The sequence below is a fragment of the Eubalaena glacialis genome, chromosome X (genome assembly GCF_028564815.1).
Source record: "Eubalaena glacialis isolate mEubGla1 chromosome X, mEubGla1.1.hap2.+ XY, whole genome shotgun sequence".
Taxonomy (NCBI): domain Eukaryota; kingdom Metazoa; phylum Chordata; class Mammalia; order Artiodactyla; family Balaenidae; genus Eubalaena; species Eubalaena glacialis.
The window spans coordinates 135,247,700-135,272,268 of NC_083736.1; the positions used below are offsets into that span (position 1 = coordinate 135,247,700).

The 24,569-nt window shown below is 40.0% G+C and overlaps 1 protein-coding gene across 1 annotated transcript in view; it reads left to right on the forward strand.

Moving 5' to 3' along the window:
- Window positions 1–785: 785 nt before the first annotated feature.
- PASD1 (PAS domain containing repressor 1) overlaps window positions 786–24,569 on the forward strand; it is a 49,892-nt gene continuing 26,108 nt past the window's right edge. Inside the window, exons 1-4 of the mRNA XM_061178247.1 lie at window positions 786–878; window positions 1,267–1,366; window positions 3,826–3,953; window positions 6,282–6,364. Of these exons, the coding sequence (XP_061034230.1) occupies window positions 786–878; window positions 1,267–1,366; window positions 3,826–3,953; window positions 6,282–6,364 (404 nt within the window). The remainder of the gene's footprint in view (window positions 879–1,266; window positions 1,367–3,825; window positions 3,954–6,281; window positions 6,365–24,569) is intronic.

Sequence of the window (24,569 nt, forward strand, 5' to 3'; positions counted from 1 at the left end):
CAGAAAAGTGGAGTGGTTAGGATAAAAATCTGATTAGTGTGGTTTTAAGGGAGAGTGAGAGGCGAAGAAATGAGAGACAGCAAGTATAGTTCCTTTCAATGATTTTTGTTCTAAGGTGGACCAGAGAAGTAGTTAGAGATGGAGGAGAGGATGTAGTGTCAAGGAAGATTTTGGATTTTTGTGTTGTTCCTGTTTTTAAGATGGCAGATATTATAGCATCTCTGATTTAGCATTTGTGTGCTAAGGGAAAGACCCAGCAGAAAGGGAAAGCTTGAAGATGTGGTGGGTAGGGGGAGAATTTCTGAAATGATGTCCTTGAATAGTCGAGAGAGGATGAAGGACAGTGCACTAGACTTAGGTAGAAGCTTATTTGGTGCAATAGGAGAGAAAGCAGGTCTCTGGCCACAGGAGCAGATAGGTCGGTAAGATTTGGTGCAGGGAGATACTGACATTTCCTTCTCCCTTTGTTTTTAATTGAAATAAGAAATGAGATCCTAGCTGAATATGAGGAGGGTGGCAGGGGAGGGGGCGGTTTTGCAGGTTTGAAGGAGGAGAAGGCAAGAAATAGTCATATTGAAGAGTAGATTATCTAGGGAAATGTGGAATGATTTCTAGGCAGAGCTGAGTGCCCATTTAAAATAATACACAGTATGGGTGTGGGGTTTTCTCCATACACATTCAGTTGCTTGGGGGAAGGTACAGGGTAGATGAAGAGTTGAAATTAAGCAGAGTTGGGATTTTCCCAGGCAAATAAGAGCTCATGGCAGTGATTAGAATGATCGACTATGGCATCTGAACTGGGTAAGGAGGGATGTGACAATTTGAAGGAGATAATGTTCAGTGAAAATGGGATGCGAATGGACTGGAGGTCTCAGTGGGTGGGATAATTGTTGGAGAGGTGGGGTACTTGCATGAGCGCACTGCAAAGGTAGGTGGTGATGGTCATAGAATGGCGTAATGTGAATTGGGACTTTAGAAGTATAACAGGTCTGACTGTAAGATGGCTGACGTGGGGCAGATGATAAGCTTTTTTTTTTTTCTTATTTATTTATTACTTTTTTAAACATCTTTATTGCAGTATAATTGCTTTACAATGGTGTGTCAGTTTCTGCTTTATAACAAAGTGAATCAGTTATACATATGCATATGTCCCCATATCTCTTCCCTTTTGCATCTCCCTCCCAGATGATAAGCTTAAGTAAGGAGACAGAGGAAGTAAATATAGTAGTACAGATAACAAAATTTATTCCCTCTTTCCCTCTTCAGGATGACATCATGGGTAAAAAATTATTAAGCCTTCTGCCTGATAAAGAGAAAAATGAAGTCTACCAAAAGATTGCTCTCAAACTTCCTTTGCCAAACTCAGGTACAGACTGTTTGTTTCAAATAGTAAGTTCTTAGATTTTAAGAGACAGATAACAATCACTTACAGGAATAATAAAGACATTTCACAAATTATATTTCTAGTATTAAAAAATCTCTCCTCTATTAAATCTTGTTCTTAATCATGAACCCTGATTATTTCAGCTTTTGTATAATTGTATTAGTGTTCTATAAATTATGTTCTAGCTGATACCCCACTCTGCAGATACAACATAGATAACTGCAAGTGCTAATGTTCATGAAAAGAAAATAATATTTTTGTAAAATCTAGTCTAAGTAAGACAATAATCATATGAAAGAATCCTGCAGAATATAGTTAAGTACAAATGTAAGCACGTTTTGTATCTGTTTTCTTTTAGTAGGAAAACATATTGATTTTTGCTGTCATTTAAAAAGAGGAGATGCTGAACATGGTAGCAGCCCTGCTTATGAATATGTGAAATTCATCCTGAGTATAAAAGATATTTCTAATGGTAAGCAAAACAGTTTTTAATCTTATCTAGATGAAGTTCATGAATTATGCAGCCCTTCATTGGTAATATAAATGCCTTTCTACTGTTGGTACTCTCACACTCTCTCCTACGCCTATGATCACAGGTTTTGGTGGACCACAGACATTCATTAGACTTTAAAAAAATTAATAGCAAAATTTACAAGGTGGGGTCATATGGTAACATGGTGGACTGATCTGATAAGGATGGCTCTTTCCTTCTACAAAAAACAAGGAAATTATTGTTAAAACATAATCTAAGAAGTTTATTGCATAGCCAATCTTAAAAGAAAGGGAAATCCATGGGTGCTAGAAATTAAAGGATAAAGTACAAGACCTAGTGATAAGAGGGAGCTGATTTTGTGCTGGGCCTAAGTGAGTTTTAAATCATACATTGGCTCCATTGGCTGGGGTCTGGAGTTCTAACACTCATTCAAGGACCAACACATAAAACCTAGAGACTTAAAATGATCAGTAAAATTCTGTCCACTGGCCTAGAGGAAGAGTAAGCTTGTTATCTCTCTCAGAGTTTGAATGGAAAAAAATGTGTCATTTACAGGAAATCAAAACCCAAATCTGTGTGTCTTACATGTGGATACGGGATCTGAATTTGTAATTTTTAAGGTTTCAGGAACCGCAAGCTGATAAATTAACATAAACACTGATTTGGGGCCATTAAAAGATCTAGGGCTTGAATCAAAGGTAAATAGCCCAACAAATATGTGAAAAGATGCTCCAACTCACTAGTAAGCAAAGAATGAAAAATTCAAAAACCAATGAGTAGCACTGTACACGCATCAAAATGTAAACAATTAGGAGTGTGAATAATACCAAATATTGGTGAGGATGTGAGAAATGAAAACACTAATACGGTGTCGAGAGGAATGTAAACTCATGAAGCCATCCTGGAAAACAGAGTAAACTGAAGTCAATTATCTTGTAACTCAGCAATCCTATCGCTGGGTGGAAATATCCCAGAGGAGAAGTTGCAGAGAGATCTGTGTCTAAGGGGACATGTTCTATGTATGTCATAGTGTTGTTCGTGGTAGGAGGGAGGAATGATGCACAGCCTAGGTGTGCATCATTAGGGAAATGGACAAATAAAATCTGGGGAAATATACAATATGGAAAACTTTGTAGTAGTCAAAAGCAATGAACTCAAAAAAAAAAAAAAAGCAATGAACTCTAGATATACATAGTACAACATGGTTAGACCTTAAAACCGTATTGTTGATTGAGAAACAGAATGAGATCTATAGCACAATGCCACTTTTGTAAATTGTAAAAGCATATAGTACATAGAACCAGACTACATATTTTACAAAGTTATATATTAAATGTGGTAGATGACAGTGGGTACCTGTGGGTGGGGAAGGGACAGAGAGAAGAAAAAAGTAAAAACAAGAGTGGGAATTTTATCTGTGTTCATAATATGCCATGAACTAAGAATATAATTAACTCAGTTCTTTGCCACTGAGGTCTAAAGATATAACAAATGAATGAATGGGTAAATAAATAATGAAAATTAGCTCACACATGGTTGTCTGATATCTTTGTCACGTGCCTTTGGAAACCAAAGGTCAAATACCTTTAAAAAAAACTTGACTACATACACACACAAATTATACACACATTTTTGATACCCACATGGTCTATGTAAAGAAGGGGAGCTAAACTTTTTTGGAGATTAACATGTCCATTCACAGGGTAAGGACAGAAGACTGACGATCACCCTGAACTCACAAGTATTTCTCAGTAATTACTTCATGTTTTGGTGGAGACCAGGGTGGGGGGGTGACTGGGAAGGAAGACAGAAAAAATTGGTGGTTCGGAATTCTGAAAATTGTCAGTGGGTTGGCAAACGGCACACTGATACGGCAGGTGCCCATCCTCTTGTGTAATCGCTCCACCTTTCTATTGGATTGTCACATGTGTATCTCTGTCTCCCTTAGAGCCTTTGGTGCTCTTCCGTAGCTTCTTCCCCAGCCGGTCCTGTGAGTCGTCTGCCACAAATCTTTCTTTGGAGGATCGGTTTTTTCTGGTGGGGACCGTTTGTATCTTCAGGGTTCAAACTCTAAGGGTGAGTATGTTGTGTGTGTGCCTCCCCCACTGTGGCCATGTGGGCTTCCTTTAAAGGGACATGTCCCCTTTGGTCTCTCAGCCACTGCACGGCACTGCTAAAGCACCTGATGTGTGCAGAGGGCTGTGTTAGGATACGTGAATGAGAAAAGATCAGCTCCCGTGTTTCAGAAGTTGAACATCTAAGTGGAGATCTGGACATACCCAGAAGAGATGCACACTCATTGACAAATGGTTTTGGTATAATATTAAACAGGTATACAGGGGCTGGGGGTTGGGACATAGTAAGAGAAGTGACCATTTTGGCAGGTGGATAAAGAAAGGCTTCTCTCACCCGGTGAGTTTTGAGGCAGCTCTCCTGCTCGCCCAATGCTCACTTAGTATCTTCCTAAAAGAGAACTGACAGTTTCTGTCTCTAAAAAGAAAAATCAGTCTTTAGAATTCATCTGATCAATTCAGGCTAATGAATTATTCACTAAGTAACATACTTAGTAAGCACCCACTATGTGCCAGGCAGTGTGCTAGGTGCTGGGGAAACAGGCAATAGACAAGTAATATTGACAAGTGTCATGGAGATGATAAAACAGAATCATGTGCTAATGACTGGTGTGGGTAGGGAGTTCAGCAGAGTGGTCAGGGAAGGTCTCTCTCTGATGACCTGTCTTTTGAACAGAGACCACGAATGATAAGGTGCCAACCCAGTGAAGACAGGAAGGCAATTCAGGTAGAGGGTTCAGCAGCTGTAAAAGTCATGAGGTAGTAACTAGCTTGGAGAGTTCCAGGAAACAAGGACCATCATGTGACTAGAAAAAGGTGAAAGAGGGAAGGAGTAGTAGAAAATAAGGTACAAGAGGTAGGCAGGGGCCAGATTATGTACAGCTTTGAGGGGAAAGTAGGAGGATGGCATGATCTGATTTTGTTTTTAAAAGATCAGGTTGGCTGCTGGCTGGGAATGGAGTACAGGGGAACAAGAATGGAAGCAGGTGGAGCTGTGTGAGAGGTGATAGGGGTTGGACTAGGACTGCAGTAACAGAGATAGAAGCTCACCGATTTGGGTGACATTTTGGAGGTAGAGCCCTAAGTCCTTGCTGATGCATTGGAAGTGGGTGGGAGAAGACAGAGAAATGACTCAAGGATGACTCAGCTTTTAGGCCCGAGTAGCTCAGTGGATGGAAGTGCCACCAACTGACTTGAACAAGACTGGGACAGTGTGGATTGGGCAGATGAGGTGGAGGGCATGGGGACAAAATCCAAACGTCTGTTTGAGCCATGTTAATATTGTGATGATGTTGTAACATACAACACATTCAACTGCCTTACAAGATAGGCCTCTGGATCCAGATTTCACATCCTTCCTTACTAGCTACAGGACCTTACCTAAGTCACTTACATCTTTTAGCCTCAGTTTCTCTTTCTATAAATGGCGATAATAGTACCTCCTTGAGGGTTGTTGTGAAGCACAAATAAGACAGCACCTCTTATCAGGTAAGCACTCAGTAAATATGAGCCTTTACAGTCATGATCATTGTCATTATTATCATTATTATTGTTATCATTACGATCCAGACAGGGCAAAAGACCTGCTTTACTTTTCCTCTCAAGTTTAAAATCTGGGCTTTAACTGACCACATTTCAGAAGCTGTGAAGGACCCCTTTACATTCAATTTTAGAATAGTGATCTATGTCATCATTTTTCCAAATTTAAGACAGAAAATTGGTCGAGAGAAAAGCAACTGAAGGAAGTTGCTGGGTCTGATGGCCCCACTCAGTATCCCTCTCCAGCAGCTCTCTGGGATTTGAGCTCTCATATCTGCCATGAGAAGGCAGACATCCCATCTAGAGGGTCACCCCCCAAATCTACTTCCTCCTCTGAGAAAGAAAAATCTCATTTGACACACCACCCTCACCCTAGGCCACCTCTTAGCACAGGGATCTCTATTTGTGATCTATGCCAGTTTTTCTCTGGGTTTCTGGGATTTTTGTTCTATACTAGTGGTCATTTTAGAGAACAAATCTCGTGAGAAAAGAGGGCTTTTTGGAGGAAGATTTTGTTCACAGGGTGGCTGTGTAACAGTGGAAGGGCAGTGAACTCAAGAGTTCAACTTTGAAATGGACCTACTTTGATCCTGCATGTACTAGCTGTACGTGCTTGACCAAATCATTCTATCTCTAGAATCCTCAGTTTTCACATCTGTAAAATCAAGTGCCTTTCTTACACTGGTATACAGATGAGTTGGATTTTCAAATTTACTACATCCTACACAAACATGTCAGGTATTTTTACTCTATAAGTACATTTTAAGTATCTAAAATGCCACTTTTTCTGCAGGACCTTTTCACTGTAAAGGAGTCCAATGAAGATGTTCTGCTGGTCCCAGATTCGGACGAGGAACATCTACCTGTGGACCACAGGTGAGAGGCTAATGTTGCCATGAGTAATGGAGACCTAGGGCACAGTTTCATCAAACAAAACTGAAACAAGACAAATCACTATGAATATTTTTCCATCAAAATGAAAATTAAAAAAAACAACTGAATCCAGATGAGCAATCTACTAGTTTGAATTTCCTTTCCCAGCTAGTATAATTCATATTTTTCTAACTGAATATAAATACAAGTGATTGGTTTTCTATAAAAGAAATAAAGCAATAAATAGAGCAACCTTAACTGATGCAGACATTTAATTACTTTCAAATTAAGACAATACGTTTACAAACAGACTTGATTGCTTCCTTTTCTTGAAACACTTTAAATGATAGAAGAAAAAATAAGCATTGGGGTAACTGCTATTATGCAGGTGTCCCTCTTTTTTGTGAACCTAATCTATTCTTTAACATTTGTTTGTTAACAAATTTTCAGAGAACAAAGTGAGTAATTCCATTATTTGGAGTGGGAAAAACAAAAATGCATTCCTAACCCACAGGAAAATGCCAACTTGCTAGGTATCACTAAAACCCCTTAATACGACTATTTAATAATCTACCAAGAATTTCTACAGAATAGAAATTACTTGTAGTACTATCTAATCATTGCATATTTGATAAACTCATTAGTAGGTATTTTGTATGTAGTAAGCCATAATAGTAGACACTGCTCAGTGTAGAATATTGAGAATGGATTACATTTTCCTTCTATATTACAGTGTACATGGATATGTAAATAAATAACAAAACAATACATTAAAGATGAGCACTAGATGCCAGTAATACTTAGCAAAATAAAATAAACTAGATGATGTTTTGAGAGGCTTCTTCTGATTGAAGGCGTGTTTGTGTGAGGTCTGGTGGAAGGAGGAAGCTGGAGGCTGTGCTGTCTGTTACTCTTTGGTGGGGGGACGAGGTAAGGCAGAAAGAGCTGGTGAAGAAATGAGTTAAACAGGAAATGTCTGAGGTGCATCTGTGTCTGGATCTGAGGAACAGGGGAGAATCTTCCCTTCCTGGCAGGAGAGCTCAGAGGTGTTTGGCTAAGAACCGTTGTCTGAAGCTACACACAGAGCCATGGGATGCCAAACAGAGCTTGAGGTGGCAGTCTGTTTGCATTCCCTTTGCTGGGCGGTCTACAACTCTTGCTAACACGAGACCGAGTTTGTAATTGTGTGTTGAGTGCCACATGTCTGCTCGTGCCACCATCACACTCACTTGCCCCAGCAAGATTTTTTTTTGCAGAATCTCAATTTCTTGTAAATATTCACCATTGTATTTGTGGTTCATAGGAGTTAGGGACATGTGCACCACCAAGCTTAAGACTAATAGCCATTCAACTCTCTTAATGTGCTTTATCATTCCCAACGGTTCTTGTAGTGTGTGCGCTTCTTTGGGCCTCTTAGGCTTACCCATTTCCCTTATTACTTCCTCTACTTTATATATATAGAAGACCTTTTACTGAATAAGGTGAGAGAGAGACATCTATAAAACATAACGTGTTTAAGCAACGTGAACTCTAGGCACTATTCTGTGAGAATACCTGAGGTACAATAGCAGCCCACCATATCCTTTTCACCCAGGAGCACATGACTTAAACATATTCTTGCATGCAACCTAGGACAGATTTGTTTAGTAGGTTTGTGTAGTGAATTTTATGTAAATTAGCAGATAATTGTAGCAAATCTTCAGAGAGTGAGAGTTCAGAGACAGAGGAGACCTACATTTTATTTTTAAGTAGAACTTAATTGGATGAAAAATATTCTGATGCAGAAAAGAGCCAGTTACTACATCTGTGCCACTTGGTCTTCACACAATACAAGAAAAGTGTTTTCTTAAGGCTTAAAATCATATCCTTTCTAATATAGTAAGAAATTATCATTATTGGGTGAATGCACTACAATTTTATATATTTTAATACTTTCATAAAATATTCCTAGTTTCTTCAAATATTAGACAATGGATTGTTTATCATGCAGACAGTAACATGGAAAAATGACACTTAGGAAACAACTGATGGATTTGATGAAGAAAATTCTGTTTAATTCCAGCCCCCTTCTCTTCCCTCTTATAGCCCTCTGCTCTCCTCAACACCATGGCCGCTGTTCTGGCTCCAATGACCTCAGCTCTCACATGATGGATTGTTGGTGGACCTGACTCGTCCACTAGTCTGAGGTCTATAAAGGAGGGCCAGTCAGCCTCATCCCTGTCTAGCACAGAGCTTGACATTGAGCAGGCAGAAATGAACATCTGCTCAGGGACTGATCGATTGATCCTATCAAAATGGTAATCCATTCCATGCCATGAGACCTCGCAAACATAGTGCAGTATTGTTATAGCTCAGTGCAAACCAGTATTGCATTATTTTTTTTCATAGACTTACTCTTTGTCTTCAGGATATTTTCAGATAACAAGAAGAAGAGATTGTGGCATGTTGGACATTAGTTTGTAGGCACCCTGAGCAGTCATTGATAACCTGGCTCCCATTTTACAGTCTGAGGGATGGTTAAAAAAGTAATCAGGCACAAAGGTCATAGGGACGTAGAGCTCCCCAGATGCTTCTGGAACTTTCCTTGGTAATTCTCAATGTTCTTTGAAAGGGAAGAAGCATCCTGCTAAGAGGTTTGAAAGCTTTGTCTGTGCTTATGAAAGAAACACAAAGAGGGGAAGTTAAAATGTTTAAAAGAAAGGGTCTGTTTCCATGTAGGATGTCCTGTCCTTGCATGTTTCAGGTTTGAGGCTAAAGAACCTTTCATTTCAGGAGAGGGACTCAACAGCTGGGTTTTCCATTAGAGCTACAGATGCACTGGAGTAGAAGGTCTTGCTTGAACATAGAAAGAAGTAAGGAACACTTCAGAGTTGGTGAGGGGCAGGCACAGAATTGAATACCGCAGAGTCCTTTCCCATCTTCCTACTGCTAGAGTCAGAGGAAGCAGCGAGCTACTCTTAGTTTGTATGTATAAGTGAGGCCCAGAGTTCTGTCATAGCATCATCTTAATAGAATTGCATCCTGTACTTTATTCTTCATGATGCGATTTCATGTTTATTGACTTACTCTCCACAAATCAACAACATAGATTTTAGACCCATTGTAAAGATGAGAAAGTGCAGTCGCAGAGGATGTATGATTTTCCCAAAGTCACGCAGTTGGTTAAGCAGTAGAGCTGGAATTGGGACCCAGATTGTCCTGGGCTCGTTTCTCTTAGGACATCAGTTTCAGGAGCTGTGGCTGGTATGGGATTCCAAGGAGAAAACTCAAGAAGTCTTTGGGAAGTACTTGATTGGGGATGTTACTGTGAGAAAACTTTTTTTTCTTTAATTTCATCTTAAATGTAGGGAGAGAGAAGAATTAGTAGGGAAGGCGATCACACTGATTAGCCCTAACGCTTTTTACAAAGATAGTATCTTTTCACCCAAAGGTAGAGTAGACAATACTGGAAAATCAAATGGCAGGTATTTCCGAGAGTTCTAGTAGCTCTTACCTTTGTTTGCAGTCTTTAGAAACTGCTACAGAGTTGGTTCCCCGGGGGGAGACTCCACCTATCAGCAACTGCACCGAAAAGAGTGTTCCTGGCTAATTCCCCTTTCAGCTTGTTTCAGAGAAGCGTTATCTTGTACAAAGGTGTGAGGAGAATTTTGCAAAGATACACAGTGGTCCTCATTAGTGAGGTTTTGTTGTACGGAGCCTTGGTACTATTCTGTACTGACTTCATCCCTTATGTCTGCGTCATCTCGACCGGGGGAGGGCCCTGTACCTCACTGTATCACATGCCATTTGGTTTGGTTTCTCTAGCGCTAGATATTTAGCTTGCCGAGTCTCATCACTCCAGCCCAATGAAACTTATTCATACAGCAAATATTTAGCACCTACTATGTGGGAGTTTCCATCCTAGGCTCTGAGGATACAGCAGTGAACAAAAATCCTTATCTTCCTGGGAAGCTTATATTCTAGTGGAGGAGAAAGAAAATCAATCAATACACCAAAATAGGTTAGATGGTAAGGAGGACCGAAGGAAAATACTAAGCATTGAAGAGAGATAGGGAAGGTTGTAGGGGAAATTAAATTGTATTAGATTTTGCCATATGCAATTGACATTTTTTTTGTTTAAGAGATGGTGCAATATTGGCAATTTCCAATGGTCAACATAATAGATAGGGTGGCCAGCTAAGGCCTCAACAAGAAGGTGACTTTTTAGTTAACATCTGAAAGGAGTGGAGGAGCAAGCCTTGTGAATTTGGGAGGAAATATTCCAGACAGAAGGAAGAGCAGATGCAAAGCAAAGTCCCTGCGGCAGGAGCACATGGGGTGTGTTTGAGAAGCCAGTGTGGCTGGAGCAGGTTCAGCAGTGGACGACTAGTAGAAGAGGAGGGCAGAGAGGATTGGAGGATTAGAACCCACAGAACTTGGGGAGGACTCCAGCCAAGACGGTGAGAGCTGCTTTTGGGGAGGAACTGGGAGCACACCAGTTCGCCTCTGCACTGGTGGAGTAGCCCGGAGACAGCCTTGTTAGAGTCATCCACCATTAACCAAAACATGGGATTGGGATTTTTAAAGCTACAATATTTGTTTTTGTTTTTTTCTTAGCTTGGCCAGTTACAGGCTGTGTGATCTTAGAGAAGCCTCATTAAGTCTCATGCTCTTTATCTATAAATGGTGAGGATAATTACTGCAGAATGTGCATGACCATGAAATCAGGAAATGAGATCTATCTGTTTTGATAAGTAAATGAAAACTATATGCTTTGTAAAATACTATACAAAGTCAAGTTATTATCAGTTAGGAAGTACTTCCAAATTATAGAATAGTTACAGTTTTTGTTTGAATAGTTAAAATTTAAAACTGTACTCAATCCTGGGAATTCCCCGGTGGTCCAGTGGTTAGGACTCCATGTTTTCACTGCCAAGGGCCCGGGTTCAATCCCTGGTCAGGGAGCTAAGATCCCATAAGCCGCATGGCCAAAAAAGCAAACAAAAAACCAAAAAAACCACTTAATCCTTACTGAGCTATAAAGACATTATTAAGTGCAAAGGGCTACCTGTGAACCCGGCTTACGGACATGATTTGAAGTCTATGTTTGGTGATTTCTTCAATACTCTTACTACTTTTCTGTTAATTTAAGGTTGTTCTCCTTTTCTGTTTCAAGCCAGCATCTTTAAACCTCCATCCTTATGAGACGGTTCTGTATTCATTAACACCCAAATTGTTTCATGAAAAGTGTCCATGCCTCCTCGCTGGGTGGAGGAGGTGTGACCCAGTCTGAACGTGATGGAATTCTCAGCTTGGAGGCCACATGCAGTCAGATGATTCCGGGCCCTCACACCCACCTGGGAGGCACGCTGACAGATAAGGAAAGGAGTTGGGGCTTTCCAGCAGCCTGGTGTCAAAGGAAATAGCCCCTGAGCTATTTAACTTGTCCTATTGTTATGTTCAGGGTCTGGTCCTTAAGAAGGGCAGACATAAAACAAAAGACAGAAGAAGGGGTGCAGTCTCAGGATTCTGGGTTTTAGATTTCATCGTGTTTCTCCGACCTCTAGCCAACCGGTATCCCATCTTCAACTACATAACAAATTATTTTGATCATCTAAAAGCATAAAATCATTAGACAGTCTTATTAGATTTACGATTGATAAGAGCAGTTTCAATGTTAATATTTCTATTTATTTATTTACTTATTTATTTTTGGCTGCGTTGGGTCTTCGTTGCTGCGCGTGGGCTTTCTCTAGTTGCGGCGAGTGGGGGCTACTCTTCGTTGCGGTGCGAGGGCTTCTCATTGTAGTGGCTTCTCTTGTTTCGGAACACGGGCTCTAGGCGCGTGGGCTTCAGTAGTTGTGGCTCATGGGTTCTAGAGCGCAGGCTCAGTAATTGTGGTGCACGGGCTTAGTTGCCCCGCGGCATGTGGGATCTTCCTGGACCAGGGCGTGAACCCGTGTCCCCTGCATTGGCAGGCGGATTATTAACCACTGTGCCACCAGGTTAAGTCCCTCAATGTTAATATTTTTTGAAAAGCTCAAAGTAAGTTTTGTACTTCAAACTCATGGAAGCAACCCTGAAATCACTGAGGGTTTAGACCCTAAAGAAAAGAAGTCTAATAAATATCAAAGTTTAGAAAAATCTGGGTTGAATTATCTGAGTATTAGCCTATTTAGGAAAAGTAGTTTTGGAGAAATATGCTGGCAGCTGCTTGTTCTACTCAGACAATTAACAATGTAATATTTTTTTCCTGATGGTATGCATTTGTCATCCTGTAATGAAGATGTCAGGCTGTGTATTAGGTATCTGAAGAAGTGGGATAGGATGCTGCTCTCTTTCAACTTAATACTTTTTGCTTTACCTTTTTTTTTTTAAATTGAAGTATAGTTGATTTACAAGGTTGTGTTAGTTTCAGGTGTACAGCAAAGTGATTCAGTTATGCGTATATATGTATATATTCTTTTTCAGCTTCTTTTTCATTATAGGTTATTACAATATACTGAGTAGAGTTCCCTGTGCTATACAGTAGGTCCTTGTTGGTTATCTATTTAATATACAGTAGTGTGTATATGTTACTCAAACTCCTAATGCTTTACCTTTTTTTAAATCCCAGGATATTCTTTTGCTTTAGCTCCATTAAACATTTTTTTTAACTTTTAAACTTTTTATTTCAATCTGACAGGAACTACCATATGCATCCTCCTTTACTCACAACTGTTTACATTTTGCCCCATTTGCTTTATCATTATTGTCTCCTTCTCTTCCCCCTCTGTCCCACTTCTGCCCTCCCTTTCCCGTCTCTCCCGTCTCCTCTCCTCCCCTCTCACCCCCTTTTCTCCCTTCTCTTTCCCTTCTCTTCTTTCTCTCTCTCCCCTGCCCTCTGCCTGATTCATTCATTCATTATTTATTCGTTTGTCTATTCAGTGGATTTTAATCTTTTGCTATTATTATTTATTTCAATGCTCTGATTGTCCTAGCATCGACCAGTGACAGCCCCTTCAGTCTGGCTCTTGTGTCATTTTGATACTTCACACCATTCTTGGAGCATTCCTTCCTTTCTGGCACTATGTGATGTTCCAGGTTCGTTTTGTACTATCTCCACCTCAGCCATGAAATCAGCTTGTTCTCTAAGACTTAGTCAAAGGGGAATCCTGGCTTCCTTAAGGGCAGCTATTTAGAAACTCTCGGTGCTACTTGTACTCATAGTTACTGATTTGTTACTGCTTATAGGTGCTTTTCGAACTGGGAAACAAATACACAATACACATACTGTATACATAGGCATAAAGATCTATATCTATATTTATTTCCATATCTGCCCATCTATATGTATGTATACCTTTGTGTATGTGTCTGTATCAAATAATACATGCCATGACTTCATACCGATACCTCCAATCCTGAGCCAACACTACAAGGCTCATTCCAGTCTTCCCGTTTCCACTTCTGCAACACTCTTTTCCACTAGTCAGAGAGGCTTGGGCTCATTATCCTCCATATATTTACTTATTTGCTCAAGTCAGGAATGCACAGAGAGTAATTGTAGGGTTGCCATGTCATGTCATTGTGAAAAGCGAACCTCCTCAATTAAGTTCATATTGCTTACATTTTTAAGGTGAAATTTACACATAATGGAAGGCACAGATCTTAAGTATATTTGACAAATGCATAAACCCATGGGACCCACAGTCCTATCAAGACATACAGTATTTTCAACACACTAGATAGCTGTTTTGTACCCCTTCCCTGTTATCCCCGCACTTAGAGGCAACCCCTGTTCTGATGTTTTTAACCATAGATTAAATTTTCCGTTACTAGAACGTCATAAAAATGGAACCATATAATATATAGTCTGTTGAGTCTGCCCTTTTAAACTTGGCATAATGTCCCTGAGATGCATCATGTTCACATGTATCAGTAGTTCATTCCCTTTTGTTGCTGAGGAATATTCTATTCTATGGATAGACTACAATTTGTTAGGCATTTTTCTTTCAATGAACATTTATGTCTAGTTTGTGGTTACCATGAATAAAGCTGCAATGAACATTCTTTTACAAGTATGTTTGTGGACACTTATTTTCATTTTTAAGTTATTAAACACATTTGTTCAATTATACAGTAAAATTGATTTGTTTTCTCTTGATGTACAGTTCTGTGTTTTCTAACACATGCATCGATTTGTGTAGCCATGAACGTAGTCAAGATAAAGACCAGTTCTATCACACCTCCAAAAGTTCCTCGTGCTGTCCCTTTATAGTCAGTCCTATCTCACCTCACCCTTAACCCCTGTCAACCACTAATTTATTCTGCAGCCCTATAGTTTTGTCTTTTTGAGAATATCATATAGAGTCATACAGTATATAATCTTTCAAGATTGGCTTCTTTCCCTTAGCATAATTCCTTTGAGATTCATCTGAGTTGTTGCATCAATAACTGTGTATTGTTGAGTGGCATTTTGTTGTATGGATGTCTCACAGTTTAGTCATTCACCTGTTGAGGGACATCAGAGTTGTTGATGGGTTTTGGCAATTATTAATAAAGCTGCTGTAAACATTCGTGGACGAGTTTTTGGTGTGGACGTACGTTTTTATTTCACTTTTTTAGGGTATTGAATTATGCTTTTAACTTGCATTCCAGGACTTCCCTGGCGGTCCAGTGGTTAAGACTCCACGCTTCCACTGCAGGGGGCACAGGTTTGATCCCTGGTTGGGGAATTGAGATATTGTATGCCACACGGCGTGGCCAAACAAACAAACAAAGAAACAAAAACACTAACTCGCATTCCACTAATGACTAAAGATGTTGAGTATCTTTTCATCATTTGAATGTTCAAGTGTCTTGCCTATTTTCAAAATTATGTTGTTTGTTTTCTTATTATTGAGTTTTGAGAATTCTTTGTATATCCTGGATACAAGTCTTTTGTCAGATATTTAATGTGCGAGTACTTTCTCTAGTCTGTAGCTTCGTTTTTCATTCTATTAACAGTGTTCTTTTGCACAACAAAAGTTTTTAATTTTGAAGGGGGATAATTTTACCATTTTTTTTCCTTTGATGGATTCTGCCATGTCATGGTGCCATGTCTAAGAATTAACTGCCAAAGCGAAGGTCACATAGATTTTCTCCTATTTTTTTCTAAAAGTTTTATAGTTTTATATTTGGGTCTATGATCCATTTTGCGTTCATATTTTTATAAAGTGTGAGTTTTAGGTTGAAGTTCATATTTTTTAGCATATGGATGTCCGATTGTTCCAAAGCCATTTGTTGAAATATGATCTTGTCCCTCTTCTGCTCAAAAGCTTTCAATGGTTTCCCCTTGCTCTTAGAAGAAAATTCACAGTCCTTTTGTATGATCTGTAAGGTATGCTGCTCTCATGCCTGTCTAGTCCTCAGATCTCATTTTGTGCCACACTCCCTCTTATCTATCCTGCTCCAGATGCACTGGCCTCTTGTCCTCTGTGAATTCTCCAAGCTCTTTTCCAATGCAGTGCCTGTGCACATGCTTAGGTCCTCAACCTGAAACACTCTTCAACTCTGCTGTCACGTGGTTGGCATGATACTCTCCTAGGTCCATTTTGAGTTCTCTTCCCATGGCACCCTGCCCTTTTACTTTGTCATGCTTTTTGCAATTTGTAAATGTATAGTTATCTTTGGACTATTTGTTCATTGTCTGGATTCCCCATGAAACTATAAACTCCACAAGGCTGCATTCTCAGTGTCTAGCACTGTGCCTGCCCTCAAAACTTACTGCCTGGTGTGGAGATGGACAAGTAAACCAGAAACGATAATAAAGTCACCATTCCATGGAAATGCCGTCGAACCCCTTTCACTGTACCTCCGTTCCTGTTTTCTGCATGGACTAAAATGTCTTTTACCTCTGTGCTTTGTATGCTCACACCCTCCTCACCATTCAGGAACCAGTTCATTCCTCCTCTCAGAAGTCCTTCCTGCCACCCAGGTTGGAAGAGCTCTCCCCATTCTACTTTCTACTTTCCTACTGACACTCTCCACTTTGCCTTGCCATCACAGGGACTGGCTTAGCTCTTCTTCTAGAGAATCAAAAGCTCCAAGAGGGAAGTATCCAAATTGCATTCAGCTTGTGTCTCCCTCAGTTCAGAGAATAGGTCGTCTTCTCCAGTTAACTCACTTTCTGATTTCTAGGAGACAAGCGTGTGATAGGCCGTGTGTCCACCTGGCAACTAGAAGCTAAGGGGTCTAATTTGCAGGATGAAAAAGGAAAAGAAGCCCCAATTTAAAGTCATATCTCATATCTACACAACCAACACTTAGGCCACCAGTGCTTTAATAAGCAGCAAAGACACATAAAAAGTTTTTTTTCTTTAACGTGTGTTGGGACTTGACTGATTTCTGTTGCTTTATTTCCACAACCGGCTCAGTACTAGTCCTATAAAAGTGACAGAAGAAACACACAGAATGTCACCTTTGAGAAATGACTGAGAGAGTGGATTTTAAAGTAGGAAGATTGGGTTGCCAAATAAAACAAGGCTGTTTGGCAAAACCTTACCATGAACATATGTCCCCAGGCCCGGCCCTCTGGAGCCACTGGCTGTATTAAAAAGAAGTTGGTCCTGCTCTGTTTTGAGATGTAGAAATGTTATGTGTGTTTCCTTCCTTTGAAGTGCTGTGTCAAGGGAGTCATTTTGACTGAACAGTGATGAACTTCAATTTTTTTAAAATTAATTAATTTATTTTTGACTGTGTTGGGTCTTCGTTGCTGCGCGTGGGCTTTCTCTAGTTGCGGCGAGCGGGGGCTACTCTTCGGTGTGGTGCGTGGGCTTCTCACTGCGGTGGCTTCTCTTGTTGTGGAGCACAGGCTCTAGGTGCGCGAGCCTCAGTAGTTGTGGCACGTGGGCTCAGTAGTTGTGGCTCACGGGCTCTAGAGCGCAGGCTCAGTAGTTGTGGCGCATGGGCTTAATTGCTCCACGGCATGTGGGCTCTTCCCGGACCAGGGCTCAAACCCGTGTCCCCTGCACTGGCAGGTGGATTCTTAACCACTGCACCACCAGGGAAGCCCCGATGAACTTCAATTTCTAAAAAAGTTTTTAGAACATTTCACGGTGGGAGAAATATTTGATAGTAGATCAAAATTTTTGATCATCAAATATTTGATAATATGAAAATAATGACATCTGCAAGTAAATATGGTAGCAGATGAACTATAAAAACACATCTGAGCTGTCAGTTCTAGTCTTTCAAATACTGTGTTCTCTTGGAGTAGGAGATGCATCCGTATAGAACTCTCTGTCCTCTACTGGAAGGCTTGGCCTAATAGGCTTATTAGTTAGTGGGAACAGAGCAAACTCTCTTTATATCTTACCACACAGTGCTGGTCTTAGTATAGTCTCTAGTCTGATTTATGAATTTCTCCTGGAATGAATTTTCCACAAATATATGATGGAGAACTGTGTAGCCTTGACATTCATTCTGCCTATGAATGTCTTTAGTGTTAGCAGCTGGCATCCAGGCTCGGTTCCAGGCATGTTCCAGTGACTCACCAACCAACACTATATGTCACCTTCTCTACATTCGAAAGAGGAGCAGACCACAGAACACTAATCAGATTCTAAAGGTGCCTTCTTATTTGCTTAATATTTCTACACTGTTCAGAAGAGGCCAATAACAGCAATATTCTTTTCAAGATGATAAAACCTTGCAAAAAATATTTTGGTAATTGATGGCCTACCATTATTTTCATAGCAATAGGGTTTTTGTTTGATTGGTGTTTGTCTGTTTTCTCTTGATTCTTTGACATCAGAGCACTTCTCATCATAGATTACTTGCCCTTTGAGGTACAGGGGACATGAGACTAGGATTCTTACCGTGTTGATGATTTGTATTACTTTCAAAGTGTTATGAATGTTATGCATTTCTTGTTTTTCCATTCTGGTGAGGAAATACCACTGAGTGCCATTAGATGTTTTTCTTCTTTTGATGTGTTTGTGGAAAACTGGCGTAACCAAAAAAGCACATTAAAGAAGTTCGCACTGGCCCTTTAGAGAGTGATGTTTTCTATGAAATGGATGGAGTAAGCCTCTGGTGGAAACTTTCCCATTTGGACTCCCTCCTTTGTAAAACATCGAAATATATGAGGGTTGGAGCATTTGAGTTTTGTTCCTTTTTAGTTGTGTATGAGTAGTGTTTTGAAGCAAGTCTATTAACATATAACTAAGACAGAGATTGAGTTTTCTTAGCTGTGTGATAAAAGTAATTACCTACCAGATAATTTTAAAAGCGACTCCATATTTTAAATAGTTTAAGCTCAACATTTTGTTTTAAATCTTCATAATCTAATATGTAAAATCATCTGGACTATTCTATATAAGTTCAGTTATATATCAGCTTAGATATATTAGCTTCAGATCAGATATATATCAACCCACACAAACAGTACGATTTTTAAAGCCCCAAGAATCTATGTCCATGGCTTGAGCAGGAAGAATGGAAGGTGCTATTGGTAAAGTACATTTGGCTTGCAGACCTGATGTCATCCTCTAATGGGCACCAATCCTCTCTGCACTTTGGAAGAAGAGTCTGGTAGATTCATATAATGCACTCCTTCTATTCAAAATATCTGAATAAAATATCATATTTTGCCCTACCCATCAAAAAAAGAAAGAAAGAAAAACTTTTTGAGACTGAAAATGATCATTTAATCCAAAAATATTTCTGGAAGCAGCCACTCAGAAAGTGTTTGTATATTCAAATTCTAAAATGTTTTTTTTTTTTTAAAAAGGGAGGGTGGATTTGTTGTCTCTTTGTTAGCAGGAAACTATAATCTTTAACAATTTCAGATCCTTCAAGATCTTTCCCAAGTGAGAATAGACAGGGCTTCTTTGATGGGACTCTGAGTTTTCCACTGGCTTCCATAGTCATTGGGGGGAAAGAAATCTTTTACCTACTTGTGTTTTTTGAAATTGTGATATGTTTATTCAGTGTCTTTCATTTGGGAGAAGTCATGACCAGCTCCAGGTGAATTCGTCAAAAACAAGTTCTTAAAAAGCTTTCTGCTAAATGGTCAATTTGTCCAGTGGCCAAATTGCCAAAAATTAATTTATCCAAAAATAATCCATAGAATGACCAATGTAAAAAATTTACCCAAATTTATTGATTCATCAAAAAGCATGTCTTAAGAAATACTCTTCCTGAATGTATTTCAAAGATTGAAAACATTTTTCTGAAAGGGACCAGATAGTAAATATTTTAGGCTTTATATACTACATAAAGTCTCTATAGCATATTCTTTGTTTGTTTTACAACCTTTTTAAAAAGTAAACATCATTCTTACCTCGTACAAAAACAGGCTGCTGCCAATTTTGGCTCACAGGCTGAGCCCTTATATATTTCAACTAATTTGTATTTTTTCATATGAATGTTATTCTTAATTATATGCAATGACTACATTCTTGAATATATTCAATGACTATATCCTTGTGTTGACCTAAAACAAATAGACTGCCAGATGTTTCTCCAGCAAAGATGCGTTTATTTGGGATCAGCACTGAATTGCAACTCAGGGTCTGCAACCATGACTAGCCACATGCAAGGCCCTGCATATCAAGGAAAGGGGAGCACATTTCTAGAGAGGAAAAGGAAGTTGGGAGGGCCATAGTAAACATAGTCCATGGCTTCTCATTGGCTGAGTCCTTGCCAGGAAATAAAAGGAGTCTTTCTCTTCCTGTTAGGCTCTGTTATTGTCACAGGGCATGACAGGTCTCCTTTCTGGTCTCCCAGTTCTATTTAACTGAGACTTCTGTTTATTAATTTTTTACATTCTCTGAAAGCATTGTTGATCAAGAGTCGGTTTTTTTAGTTACAGCTACTTTTTGTCCCTCAACGTCAGGAAGGACCTTTCCTGGGTGTAGTGTCTCACGTCAGAGGGAAAGTGCACAGAGTGGACACATTAATTTATTAGTAATGTTAAACCTATTAACATTTGAGTAATAAAGATGGGTAAGAGGGAGAACTCTCAGACACTTTTTATCTGAAGTCCATATGTTATCAAGATCATAGATATTGAAGATCATCCAAAGCCTTATGCCATCATCAAAGGTTTGGCAACAAACTTCCAACAGGCCTGGTCTGGATATCTTGGGAAAGCTGTGACATCAGATGTTGTATGCTTCAGTTCTGGTAAATCTTTACTTTCAGGTCACCAGATGATGTGCAGGTTCAGTCAGGGTTTGATGTTTTCTTTAGGTGTGTCACGTGAATCCAAGAGTTTATTCCTTTCAGTCTGGTGGCACAAGGGTTGGTTAGCAGTACTTCATAGAGGCCTTTCCAGCAAGGTTGAAGAAAGTTCTTCTGGAGTTGTCTTTTCTAATAGATAAAATCTCCACATTGCAAAGTATAACGCTTAAGGTCTTCATTTCCCAAGGGTGCATGGTAAAAAGATTGCTTGAACAAAGCATGGATATTTTTAATGGAAACAACTAGGCCTTTGCAGTTTTGGAATATCTCTCCTTTTATCCATTGTGAGTTAGAAGAAGCAAGAGCCAAGTGCATTGGGTGTCCTGTGACTATCTCAAAGGGTGAGAGTTTATATTTCCAAAAGGGATGGATCTGAGATTTAGAAGGACCAGCAGCAGTGCTTGTGGCCAAGGTATTTGGAGGGCCTCTACATATTTTGCCAATTGCGTCTTAATAATGCTATTAGTGCATTGGACTAAACCAAAAGATTGAAGGTGGTAAGCACAGAGAAAGTGTTGTAAAACCAGCCAAACAGCAGACTTGTCAAAGCACCTGGCCAGTAAAATGGGTTCCCCAATCACTATGAAGTTCAAGAGGAGTTTTCCAGGTAAGGATAATCTTTTCCAAAAGAACGTAAGCCACCGAGATAGGAGTAGCCTATCTTCAAGGGAAGGCTTTAGTCCAGTGTGAAAACATACAGACCATGCCTAAAACATGTTTATATCCATCAGATGGAGGAAGTTGTGTGAAATCCATTTGCCAGACCTCGAATGGTCCGTTAGGCAGTTTAAAATGTCCAGGAGCAGTACGAACAGACTTCCCTGGGTTGGACTTAGAACAAGTGGGATAAGTGAGGTGTAGGCACTTTTTGTGACCTTATTGATGTTTCTCCACCAATATTGGTTCATGAAGACTTATCATTTTGTTATTAGACCAGTTGTTTAATCCACGTACAGTGGTGAGCAGTGGGAATTTTAGAGTCTCCAGTAGGACTGGGTCATTATTTGGTCCAAACCCAGAGCTTTCTCTTTTTATCAAACCAACAACTGTTGAAGTTCCAATCTTGTCTTTCCTTTTCTGAGGCCAATTTTGGGGCTTCTCTAGCCAGTTTTTCTAAATTATCATTTGGGAAAATATCCCTTTGAACCATGACAGAGGTTTGGCTGCTGTTGGTCCTTTGAACGGCAGCAGGCCTTGCAGAAATATCAGCAAGCTGATTTCTCTTAGCTTCCAGAGAGTCAAGTTCAGAATGCCCTGGAATCTTAATAATAGCTAAACTGACAGGTAAAAGTATTGCAGTGACTGTGATGGCTCTAAGGCAAGGGGTGTATCCCTGTGACTCAGGGTCCAGTTGCTGTGGGCTAATGGTCATCCCATGTTTTGGGGTGAGTTCCCCAAGGGCATTCCCTTCCTTTTCATATAAAACAAGGAAAAAAGGGAATCTGATAATTGGGATGCCCAAGGGCAGGTGGCTTCATCAGACTCTAAGGCTGTGAAGGCTGTGCCATCCAGTTCATCCCATAAAATTGTGTCGGGGTTGTTAATTGTTTAGTAAAACATCCAGAGGTTTGACCATAAGAGAGAAATCTGGAATTCAATTTCGGCAATAACTGACTAGCCTGTGAAAACCTCACAGTTGGTGCTTAGTTTTGGGTTTGAGGAAACTTAGGACACCATGAAGTCTAGCTGGACCTAGGTGTAACCCTTGTTCTGACATGAGATGTCCTAAATATCAAACTGGGCAAACTGTAATTTTTCTCTGGCGCCTTATGTACCTTTAAGGCTAAAAGCTTTAGCAAGTGGATGGTGTCTTCCTGTGAGGAGGCTTGAGAAGGAGAATAAAGAAGCAAATCATCCACATAGTGCAACGAAGTAGAACCTCTAAGGAAATTCATATCATCCAGGTCAGCCTTCAGGATCTGTGAGAAATAAGGACTCTCAGTAAAACCCTGAGGTGTTACTGTCCAGGTGAATTGTTTCTCTTCCCCAGTGAAGGCAAAAAGGTATTGGCTAGCTTCATCAACTGGAACACTAAAGAATGCACTGCATAAGTAAATTATAGTAAAGAATTTACTTCTGGTAGGAATGTATGTTAGTAATGTATGAGGGTTAGGAACGACAGGGTGTCAAGGGATAACAGTGTAGTTTATTGCTGGGAGGTCCTGGACAAACCTCCACCCTCAGCCCTTAGGTTTTCTCACTGGTAAAATGGGAGTGTTACAGGGGCTAGAACAAGGGATAATGAGGCCTTGAGCCTTGTAAGCTTCTATTATGGGCTCTATGCCTTCGTGGGGTTCTTTACTTATAGGATATTGGTTAATTCTGAGAAGAGGTTTTGAGGGGTCTATTTTAATTTTGATGGGAGGTGTGCTGTGAATTTTGCCAACATCAGTTGGAGATTTTGCCCATAAAGAAAGTGGTAGCTGATTCAACAGGGATAAATGATCAGTGTTTCCAGAATCTATTTTATTAATCATCAGAGATGAAAAATAAAAGATGCCAAAGGGCCATTTAATTCATCTGGTGAGTTACGTTGATGACCGCTATCAATTTCTAGAATTATTTCCCCCTTTTGCGAGACAGAAATTCTAGCATGATACTTCTCTAAGAAGTCTCAGCCTAGTAAATGGGTAGGAGCAGAGGAACTAAGGAGAAAAGAGTATGTATCTCTCAAAGGGCCTAAACAAAAGGGAATAAATTCAGAGACAGGAACCTCTTGAGGTTCATTAGAGATGGCCGCTATTTGAATTGTTTTCGTACTCTGAAGCAGAGGCTGTTTTACAGCAGTGGAGTTGAACACTGAGAGTGTAACTCTGGTGTCAATTAGGACTGGAAGAGATTCACTCCACATCTGGAGAAATATTTCTCAAAGATGATTAAAAGGCCTCCCTCTTAATGGGATTAGGAAGAGCTCCTGTAGTTCCTCAGAGCCCATCACTGGGGGTTAGGAGAGCATTGAAAAGGCTGGTTAGAGGGCTAAAGGTGCCTAAAATGCTTAAATTTGTAACAATCTGTTTTCCAATGTCCTGGCCCTTTGCAATAATAGCAGAAACTAGGAGGGTTTTGGTTTCATTTAGGAGCCTTCATTTACTTGAGTTGAAGATTAAGAATTTTGGTGGCCTTCCTTTTAGGTGACTTATCTAGAGTGTGAGAGAGCTGGTTTGCCAGATTAATTAAATCTGGACTGGACATAGTTTCACATTCCATCCTGGTCCTTTTTACTAGAAGGAAAATGTCCCAGTTCAGTCCATTGATAAACAGAGAATTAAAAGCTACCCAGGTGGAATCGACATCTGAAGGAAGACCAGAATTTGTTTTTAATAATCTGAAGTCAATTATAATATTCATGAACAGGTTCATCATATTTTTGTGTTCAAGCCTGAATTTTGTTCCAATAAACAGGCTTTAGCAAAGCCCTAGGAATTGCTCACAAAGTTGCCTAGTGATTGCCTGAGCCTGATCATATAATAAGTCAGTGGGCTGGTCTCCCCGTTGTAATTCTAGAGACCTTTCAGGATTTTCCCCATTAGTGGTTTTCATCTAGTGCTGGGCCTGGCCTTCACAGACAAGCATATGAACTAGCTCATGTAAGCAAAGAAACCAGGTTGATAAGTTTGAATGACTATATTAAATTCTTCAGAAAATCTGTGAGGATCTTTGGTTACTTTGGGAAAGTCTTTGACTATGGCTCGCAGTTCAGCTTTAGTCCAAGGAACATGAGAAATAAATGGTTTAAGCCTTTGTATCCTCAGAAGGCTTAACTTTAAAGGGACAGGTCCTGACAATTTCAGAGGAGAAGAGAGAGGAGAGAGTTTCAGAGAAAAGGGAAAGTTTGGTGGGAGAATTGGTATGGGAGATTTGAAGGTATAGAGGAGGCATAGGTGGCGTAGAAGGGAAGGAGGAAGATGGCGCTGGAAGTGAGGCTATGAGGCAGTGAGGGAGAGAGACAAGATGGTGCCAAGGCAGAACCTAAGACAAAGAAGCCAAGGAAGAAGAGTCCGAGGCTTAGGGAGCCATTTTA